Raw genomic sequence first — 9,659 nt, forward strand, 5'->3', positions numbered from 1 at the left:
GGAGGAGGAAGAGGGAAGGAGGAGGAGAGAAGGAGGAGGGGGAGGAGGAGGGAGAGGAGGAGGGAAGGAGGAGGGAAGAAAAAAGAGGAGGGAAGGAGGAGGAGGGAAGGAGGAGGGAAGGAGGAGGGGGAGGAGGAGGGAGAGGAGGAGGGAAGGAGGAGGGAAGGGGGGAAGAAAGAAGAAGAGGGAAGGAGGAGGAGGGGAGGAGGAGGGAAGAAAGAAGAGGGAAGGAGGAGGAGGGGCAGTCAGCAGAGGACGAGTGTCGCAGAAGCCCTGGGGAGGATGGGGCTCCAGGGAAGAGGACAGCGTCCCCAGGACCCACCAGGATAGGGTAGGAAAGGAGGAGGAGGCCACAGGGAGGCTGAGGAGCAGCCCCGGAGGCAGGGAGGAGGCCAGGGTTGAGGGTCAGGGGCCTGCTATTCAGGGAGGATGTCCTTGACTCAGCATCAAGCGGTCACTGGAGCTCTTGGGGCCCGGGGTCAACGGTGGCAGGGACAGAAGTGGAGCCCGGCAGGGTGGCAGAGACAGCCAGGCAGGAAGCGGGAGAGGCTGTGCCCTGAGGGCAGAGTGCCCGTGCCCCCTCCCAGCAGCCTTCCCAACACATGAAATCCCAAAACCAGAGTGGCCTCCGGCCCCCGTTTGCCATGCGTAGAACGGGATGCCCTCACGGAAGACACTGCAGGCCCCCAGCAGGATGGTTCTGAGGCTCCTGTCATCCCGCAGGCCCCGCAGAAGCCTCACCCACGTCTCCCACAGGCACCTCCCGACACCTACAGCAGCCACAAGGGTGGAGAGACGGGGAGTTCAGCCCAGAGAAGTCAAGGGGGCCTGGCCGTGGCCGGTTCCTACTGTCTCCACACAGCGCCACGTGCTCCCCCCAGAGAAACTGAACATTGGAGCTCAGATCTCAGAACTTCCTCAGTGAGAGCCCCCCGCCCCCCAAGCTGGGCCACGGGCCCCCGACGCCCTCACCTGTCGGGGTTGCTGCACGGTTCCTGCAAGCAGGGAGGCTGCAGCCCGTGGACCACGCGCGCCTCCAGCAGAAACTTGGGGGCCCAGAAGCCCAGGGCTCCGGCCACAAAGGCCATGGCGGTCACGCCGAGGGTCAGCCACACAAAACTCCAGCTGCAAGACAGACAAGGTGCCTCGGCGGATGTTGGGCGGGGCTGGGGCTGAAGGGGCCTGTGCACCCTCCCGCTCCTGGGCACTCCGGGAACTTTCCATCTCGTGTCTCCTTGACCTTCAAGATTCCGTAGGCAGCATTCGCCACCCCCTCTTTACAGGCAGGCAAACTGAGGCGCCAAAGAAGAAGGCACTCAGGTTTCCCCAAGCTCCAGCCTCCAGATCCTTCCTGGCAGCGCCCTGAGCTCCAGCCTCCCCATGGCTCCGGTGTGCCACCTCCTCCCTCGCTCCTCTCTGCAGGACCTCTCTCCACTCTCTCCATCCTGAGGGGCCCCCATCCAGCATCACATTCTGTAGGAAGCTGTTCCTGCCTGCCCCATCTTCCCCCAAGTCCTCCTGGCCAGTGCCACGGCTCAGCACCAGAATTGGGTCCTGTCCATGGCCTGCACTGCAGTGACTCCGAGGCCTGGGACCGGCAGGGGACCCCTGCCTGCCTCCCCAGGGGTGGCTGGCACTGAGGATGACACACGCCACGAGGCTGGGAGAGGTGAGTGATGAACTCCCAGCATCCTCCCCGCAACCCGGAGAAGCGGGCAAGGCTGGAGAATTGCTTCTTGAATAAACGGACAGCAAAGCTCTGAGTGCAGGGCAGCAGCAGCAGCAAGGCTGGGGCTCACGCCATCTTCCTCCCTCCCTGTCCATATTTCTGTCACATGGCAAGGTGATGGGGGGCTGAGCTCTAAGGGAGGGGGGGCCACTTCCATGGGTAAATGGAATCTCAGAGGAAGAGGAGGGCTGTGAATACTGGGGCAACCAGGGAGGGCTCCCTGGAGGTGGAGAAAGGGGGGTCAATGAGGCTGGGGCAGACAAAGGGGTTTTTCCGTGGCTGGCAGGGACACTCACTTTCTCCCCAGGTATCTGACGTCTTTGAACCAGCTGCTCCTGGAGCCTCCTGCAGACCCCTCCCCTTGCGTCTCCGCAGCTCCCCGGGGTGGGTCTGGAACCAGCAGGATAAGCAGGATCAAGGCCACGGCCTCCAGGCAGGGCATGATCTGGGGACAAGAGATCCCAGGACGCTGAGAACCCCGGGGACAGCTGGCCACAGTACCAGCCAGCGTCTGACCTCTGGGGTCCAGGCCCTGGGGTAGTCGGGGTGACATGATTCCTGGGTGCTTCTATCCACAGAGCGGGACGTACCCCTGTTTCTCAGCCCGCTCCCCTGCAGCCTTTCTGGGGAGTGAGGTCTCTTTGGGGCTTGATGTAACTCCTGTCTTTCCAGTACTGACATCACTTTTTCGGGGCCAATGGGCCTGAGATGTTTGAGAACAGGGACCCTCGCTACACTGGCCTGGCCTCCCGAGGACTTTCTGCCCCTAGAGCTGACCTTTCCCTGGGCCAGCCCTCCATCTGCCACACCCGTCTTTGGTATCCCCTCCTAGGGGCCCCTCGGCTCAAACCCCAAGGACCGGGATCTCACTGCCTGCCTTGGGTGGCCTTCAAACAGCTCAGACCATGAGACGATACATTCGAGCCAGGTCAGACCTGCCTCCTTGAAGCCCACCCCACCCGCAAGGTTCCGGCTCTGGCTTCAGTGCTCCACACACCAGCCCCCGGGCACTCCTAGGGCTGAGCTCAGCGCCTTCCTCTGCAGAATGGTCGTCTCGTGCCCACATTGGAGTCACTATGCCTGCAGCCCCAGCAGGGCCTGCACAGCGTCTTCCCAGCATCCTGCCCCACTGCCCGGCAAGCCTCGCTGCCAGCCCTCAAGGGCCTCCTTGGTGCCATGATCCTCGGAAATTCCATCTCTGTCTCACTGACCCCCAAGATGCCTCCGGTAGCATTTACTATCCCCACTCCGCCCCCAGGCAAACTGAGGCTCGGAAGAAGAAGGCGGCTCACTTGAGGTCACATATGGAGGACACGAAGCAGCCAGCTTTGGAACCCAGGGTCACGACCTCCACAACCCACGCTCCCTATGAGGCCCCAAATGTCCAAAGCTGCTGATGCCTGACCACCGCCCCCCACCGTGGCGCCGGGTGCTATGCCAAGTGGCAAAGGTCATCCGAGGCTGGAAAGTCCCTGCCGGTCCAGAGGGAAAGCAGAGGGAAGACAAGGAAGCCGGACTCACTCGGAGGGCCCAGCGCCAGCTCCCGGTCAGCGCCGTCACAGCCGACCCCAGCACATAGCCCAGGCCACTGCAACAGAGGGGCGAGGGTGATGGGCTGTGGGGGGGCGCAGGAGGCAGACCCCATGGCCAGCCTGACCCAGGGTGCCCCCCCCACCCCAGGGAGCTGGCCCTCTGCAGTCTCAGAGCTGTTTCACTGAGGAAAGTAAGCCCCGTGGGGCCCAGATGTCCACTGCCCTTGATCAAGCCACCAGCGGCCTCTGGCTCCCAGCCTGCCCCCAGCGCCACTCTCCCACCTATGGGGACACCCTCCACCCTCCTGCCCAAGGCCGGGCCCTGCTTAAGTCAGGTGAGTTCAGGAAAGCGGGGTCAGAGGCCAGGGTCCTGACTGCAAGCCCCACCCGGGCTGAGCCTGTGGTAGGTGCAGGGCCTGGTCCCAGCACACTTCCTCCCCTGGCCTCCCTGGCCGGCCCCTCCCTGCGTGGGCCGCGCGGCCGCCGAGTGTACAAATCTGTAGGTACATCCCATGCCCTCTACTCCTCCCCGCCCATCAGCTGGCACCCTTGCCCCATTCACAGATGAGGAAACTGAGGCTCGGAAAGGTAAACTCACACAGTGAGGAAGGGGTAGCATGAGAACTCCAATCCCAACTCCTCTGGTCTGACCTCTCCTACCCACCCCAGCCCCTGTTCTGACTCCTTCGGGCCTCAGTTTACCACCTGGGGAAGTGGGCCCATGGGTGATACCAACCTTCCCACGGGGATGAAGATGTAGAAGGCGGCCAGCACGCAGGTGCGCTGGTCCCTCACAAAGAGGTCGCCCAGGACAGTGGGTGCAATGGTGGCGTAGCTGCCGGAGCCAGTGCCCATGGTGCCCCGGGACAGGAAGAAGAGCCAAGCATACTGGGCAAGCGGGCACAAGACCACAGTGAGTTCCAGAAACCACCCATAGGGCCAGGGGCCAAGGGTACCCGTGACACAGGACCCCAGAGGAAGGAGAGGGGATCGGGGCTACAGACACCTCACTACCCTCCCCCCTCCAGGTTCCCAAAGTCACACGTGTGTCCCCTGCAGCCACCACCTGCCCTCCTGCTCAGGGGAGCCCTTCTCCTGGGTCCTCCCATGGCTAACCAGGCCAGTTCCCCAAGACAGCAGCTGTCACCCTCAGCCCCACCCCAGCAGAGTCGGGCAGAAATGAACCTGGTGTGGCAGTGAGAAGTAGGAGAGAGGAGGCCTCCTGTTAAGAAAGTCCACTAGCAGGGCGGGCGCGGTGGCTCACGCCTGTAATCCTAGCACTTTGGGAGGCCGAGGTGGGTGGATCACCTGAGGTCAGGAGTTCAAGACCAGCCTGGCCATCATGGTGAAATCCCATCTTTAAAAAAATAAATAAATAAAATAAAATAAAGAAAGTCCACTAGCTTGACTGGGTGTGGTGGTTCATGCAAGTAATCCCAGCACTTCGGGAGGCTGAGGCGAGTGGATCACCTGAGGTTGGGAGTTCGAGACCACCCCGGCCCACAAGGTAAAACCCTGTCTCTACAAAAATACAAAAATTCGCCGGGCTTGGTAGCAGGTGCCTGGTATCCCAGGTAGTTGGGAGGCTGAGGCAGGAGAATCGCTTGAACCCAGGAGGTGGAGGTTGCAGTGAGCCAAGACCACGGCATTGCGCTCCAGCCTGGGCAACAAGAGCAAAACTCTGTCTCAAAAACAAAAAGAAAAAAGAAAGAAAGTCTCCGACTCTGCCCTGTACAGGCTCAGCTGGGAGCTGTGCCCTCACCTCCTCTCCCAGCCCTCAGTTCGACCCCCACTCATAGCCGGGAATGGAGCAGAATTGTCCCCACCCAGCTCTGACGGCGCTGGGCCAGGGAGGAAGCAGGTGGGGAAGGGGCCCCAAGGGCCTGGGCAGCGGCCTGGACACCTACCTGGCGTGGGATGAAGGAGCCAGCCAGGCCAGCTCCTGACCACAGCAAGATCCCGAAGCCCATGGTGGCCTTCCGGCTATGTCGGTCACCCAGGTAGCCAAACACGGGTGCAGACAGCAGCAGGCAGCCGATGAAGACTGGAGGAGACACACAGGGGCAGCCTGGGTTCCCCTCACAACTGTGGTGGAGCAGGCGGCCCGGCAGGCCCGGGGAAGGAGCCTGACTCAGATGCCACAAGCTGGCATCTTGGCAGTTGGCCCAGGGCATGAGGAAGAAAAGATAAGGTGAATCTCACAGTGCTCTGCCAGTACGCAACCCCAGCCCAGAGTGTGGGGGCCTGGACCCGGCACTGGGCTCTGAGCGTCACCCCAACACTGGAGAAGTTACCATCCCCTCCAGGCTGGTAAAGGTGAGATGGGAGTGAATACGGAGCGTCAGGCATGGAGCAGATGACAGTCCCCCGGCTTTACAAAGACACGTGACCCCTGTGAGCCTGGATATGGGACTGGTCTGATTCTTCATTCATACACCTGCTGGGGCGACAGGGAGCAAGGGAAGAGGGAAGTCCACCTGGGCCTGTCCTGAGCAGCGGACGAGGATGGTTTTGAATGAGCACACTGTGCCGGGAGTAGTGGCTCACGCCTGTAATCCCAGCAGTTTGGGAGGCCGAGGCAGGCAGATTGCCTGAGCTCAGTAGTTCAAGACCAGCCTGGGCAACATGGTGAAACTCCATCTCTACTAAAAAAAATTCAAAAAATTAGCCAGGTGTGGTGGTGGGCGCCTGTAACCCCAGCTACTCTGGAGGCTGAGGAACAAGAATCACTTGAACCTGGGAGGCGGTGGCTGCAGTGAGCTGAGATCACACCACTGCACTCCAGCCTGGGTGATAGAGCAAGACTCCAGCTCAAATAAAGAAAGAAAAAAAAAGAACAAGCACACTGACTGTGAACTAGTGATGAGTCCAGGAAGACTGGAAAGAGTTGGTTTTCCTACTAGGTAAAACGTTCCCTGGACACAGATGTATTTATACCTTCTTCTTCCTTTTTTTTTTTTTTTTTTGAGACAGAGTCTTACTCTGTCACACAGGCTGGAGGGCAGTGTCTCGATCTCAGCTCACTGCAGCCTCTGTCTCCCGGCCTCAACCCGTCCTCCCACCTCAGCCTCCAAAGTAATTGAGACTACAGGCGTGTGCCACCACACCTGGCTAACTTTGGTAGTTTTTGTAGAGATCGGGTTTCGAGGTCTTGCCCAGGCTGGTCTTGAACTCCTGGCCTCAAGGGACCCACCCTCGGCCTCCCAAAGTGCCGGGATGACACGCGTGAGCCACCGCGCCCGGCACGCTCTCCATTTTTCCACTGGGCTGTTGTTTGTTAATATGTTTTGGAAATAAGTTCCCATCGTTTTTTATATTTGTTTTAAGAATTAAAAACGCAACTTCTGGGACTAAGTTGGCTGGGTTTGCATCCTGGCTCACCACTCTGGCTGCGTGACCCGAGGCAAATTCCTTAACTCTTCATGCTCCCTTTCATCAGCAGCACTGTTCTCTTGTTGCATTACTGACAGGATGAAGTAAAATAAAGCACATAAAAGCTATCTGCATAGCTTCATGGAAATGTCCAATAAATGTCACCTATTATTATTACTAATTGCATAATTTCACTCACCATCATACAGAAGTGTTTAGCTTTGATGTGGTCAAATTTATTAACCTTCCAGAGGGGTAAGGGTTGTTTCATGTCTTGTTTATGTACATCTTCTTTACCCAAAAGTTATAAAAAATATTTCCCAGCCGAGTGCAGTGGCTCACGCCTGTAATTCCAGCACTTTGGGAGGCTGAGGCGGGCGGATCACCTGAGGTCAAGAGTTCAAGACCAGCCTGGCCAACATTGTGAAACCCCGTCTCTACTAAAAATACGGAAATCAGCTGGACATGGTGGCTTGTGCCTGTAATCCCAGCTACCAGGGAGGCTGAGACAGGAGAATCACTTGAACCTGGGAGGCAGAGGTTGCAGTGAGCCAAGATTGTGTCACTGCAATCCAGTCTGTGTGACAGAGCAAGACTCTATCTCAAAAAACAAACAAACAGCAACAGAAAGCAAATATATATATATAATTTCCCCATATTTCTCATCTGCAGGGATCACTTGCGGGCTGTAAGTCCCTGAACCTGCAGACGCGCTGTGAACCTGCAGGTGCCCCTCCCAAGGGGAACGCAGACATTTCACTTCCCAGCATCTCCAAATTCAAATCATTTCTGTGACATAGCAGGTGAAATGAATCCTCCCGGAGTTAAAAGAGGCTCGGGAGGCACACCTCCTGGATTCAAAATGGAAAATGGGCATAAGAGTAAAACCTGCCTCGTGGGATTGTCGTGAATGTAAAATAAGCTGATATTTAAAGCACTTAGAATACTGCCTAGCACGGGGTAAGGGCCAAGTCAGTGTCAGTTTAAAATATTACTAATGAATTAACTAACTCCAGCAGCCTCCCTGCCCCACGGGTGGGTGGAGGGAGCCTGACCACTGTGTCTCCTCACCTTCCACCCCTTTCTCTTTTAGTTTTTTTGAGACAGTCTCGCTCTGTGGCCCAGTCTGGAGTGCAATGGCATAACCTCGGCTCACTGCAACCTCCGCCTTCTGGGTTCAAGTGATTCTCCCGCCTCAGTCTGCTGAGTAGCTGGGCTTACAGGGACCCACCACCATGCCTGGCTAATTTTTGTATATTTTGTAGAGATGGGGTTTCACCGTGTTGGCCAGGCTGGTCTCAAACTCCCGACCTCAGGTGATCTGCCCACCTCGGCCTCCCAAAATGTTGGGATCACAAGCGTTAGCCATGGTGCCCAGCCCAGCCCCTCTGTCTCTTCACCAACCTCTCTCTCAGTCACCAGGTTCCTCCTCTCAGCAGCCCTGTGGACAGACAATAGGCTGGGGCTAAGGGCCATTGCATGGCAACCCAAAAAGGTGAAGAGACTCACCTGAGCCACCAGAGACCATCAGCCTCCAAGCCCACTGACTCTTCCATGACATTTTTGGGTTGTTTTTGCAAAGATGACCCTTCTCTTCACCTACTCCCAAACACACACACACACACACACACACACACACACACACACACACACACCTCCCTCTGTGGCCCAGGTCTTGTGGTAATAATCCTGACCACTATGGTAAGAACCAGGTAAGGGCAGGGCACGGTGGCTCACGCCTGTAATCCCAGCACTTTGGGAGGCCAAGGCTGGTAGACCACCTGAGGTCTGGAGATCAAGACCACCCGGGCCACACGGTGAGACCCCATCTCTACTAAAAATACAAAAATTAGTGGGCATGGTGGTGGACGCCTGTAATCCCAGCTACTTGGGAGGCTGAGGCAGGAGAATCACTTCAACCCAGGAAGTGGAGGTTGCAGTGAGCCGAGATCATGCCATTGCACTCCAGCCTGGTCAATAAGAGCAAAACTCCATCTCAAGAAAGAAAAAAAAAAAGAACCAGTGAAGGGAAATATTGACTAAACCACCATTATCTATTTAATCGAGAAGGCTGTGGGTGTTGAACCAAGATGGTCTTACTTCAGCTACTTAACCAAGATGTGGCTGGAAGATCGGCTGCCGGCCTCTTGGCCACAAGACTGAGGGGCAATTGGAAATGATGAGTGTTCTAAAGCCGTGATCTTCTAACTCTCGCTCACGTCACTCTCAAAGAAGTTTCTAGAACTATGTACCCCTCCACACATTTTCAGCTAGCACTAAAATGTTCTTATCATAAGCTTGAATCATTGCCAAGGATGGGATTTCCCACGTTGTTGCGTATTTTTTTTTAACTGTATTTTCATCCAAACTCTTGGAGCTACAGGGCCGAGTTGATTCCGTTTCTGGGAAATCTCTGCAGTAGAATCTAAGCAAGGACACCCATCCTCTTCTGCCAAACCAATTACACAATCAAACTGATTATAAGAAAAATGTTGGTTTTGTTTTTTTCAGTGAAAGAAATGTGTGAACATGCATCCCTGGGACCATTATCTCACTCTGAATTCTAATTTGTGGATAGATGGTAGACATGGCACGCAGGGATGGCTAGATAAGGCCTGGCTCCTTGCCTGGGCCTGGAGCCTGGAGCAAACCTCCCCAGCGCATGTCTCCTGATGCTCTGCTTCACTCTCAAGGCCCCCCCGACAGAAACCAAGCATCCACGTGGGAGGGAGCCTGGAGGGTTTTACACCCAGGACAGGGAGAGGAGTCCCTGTCTGCTTCCCTCAGTAGACAGGGAATTGGGAAGGGGAAGAAGAGAAAGGGGAGGCGCAGGCTGACCACAGGCTTCTCCTCAGGCAGATCGTTTTAGGAAAATACACACAGGCTTGAGCATCTAGAAACGAGTCAATCTCTCAAAACTCTCTGTGTTCATGCAGCCCCTGGAAAGTTATTGTATATCCCCAGGGATACCTGTACCCAGTTTGAGAAGCATGTTCCTTTTCTTTCTTTTTTTTTTTTTTTTTTTT

At 56.5% G+C, this 9,659-nt stretch overlaps 1 protein-coding gene across 2 annotated transcripts in view; it reads right to left on the bottom strand.

Annotated features, from left to right (window-relative positions):
• Nucleotides 1–9,659, bottom strand: part of SPNS3 (sphingolipid transporter 3 (putative)) — a 60,631-nt gene that overhangs the window by 43,844 nt on the left and 7,128 nt on the right. The window contains exons 3-7 of one of the 2 annotated variants that reach the window (XM_037732704.1): nucleotides 5,169–5,305; nucleotides 3,998–4,149; nucleotides 3,251–3,317; nucleotides 2,026–2,174; nucleotides 973–1,125 (exon numbers count right to left, since the gene is read on the bottom strand). In XM_037732704.1, the coding sequence (XP_037588632.1) occupies nucleotides 973–1,125; nucleotides 2,026–2,174; nucleotides 3,251–3,317; nucleotides 3,998–4,149; nucleotides 5,169–5,305 (658 nt within the window). The remainder of the gene's footprint in view (nucleotides 1–972; nucleotides 1,126–2,025; nucleotides 2,175–3,250; nucleotides 3,318–3,997; nucleotides 4,150–5,168; nucleotides 5,306–9,659) is intronic. The other variant, XM_037732705.1, reaches the window with a different exon arrangement.

Source organism: Cebus imitator, unplaced genomic scaffold, assembly GCF_001604975.1.
Source record: "Cebus imitator isolate Cc_AM_T3 unplaced genomic scaffold, Cebus_imitator-1.0 Scaffold464, whole genome shotgun sequence".
Classification (NCBI taxonomy): Eukaryota; Metazoa; Chordata; class Mammalia; order Primates; family Cebidae; genus Cebus; species Cebus imitator.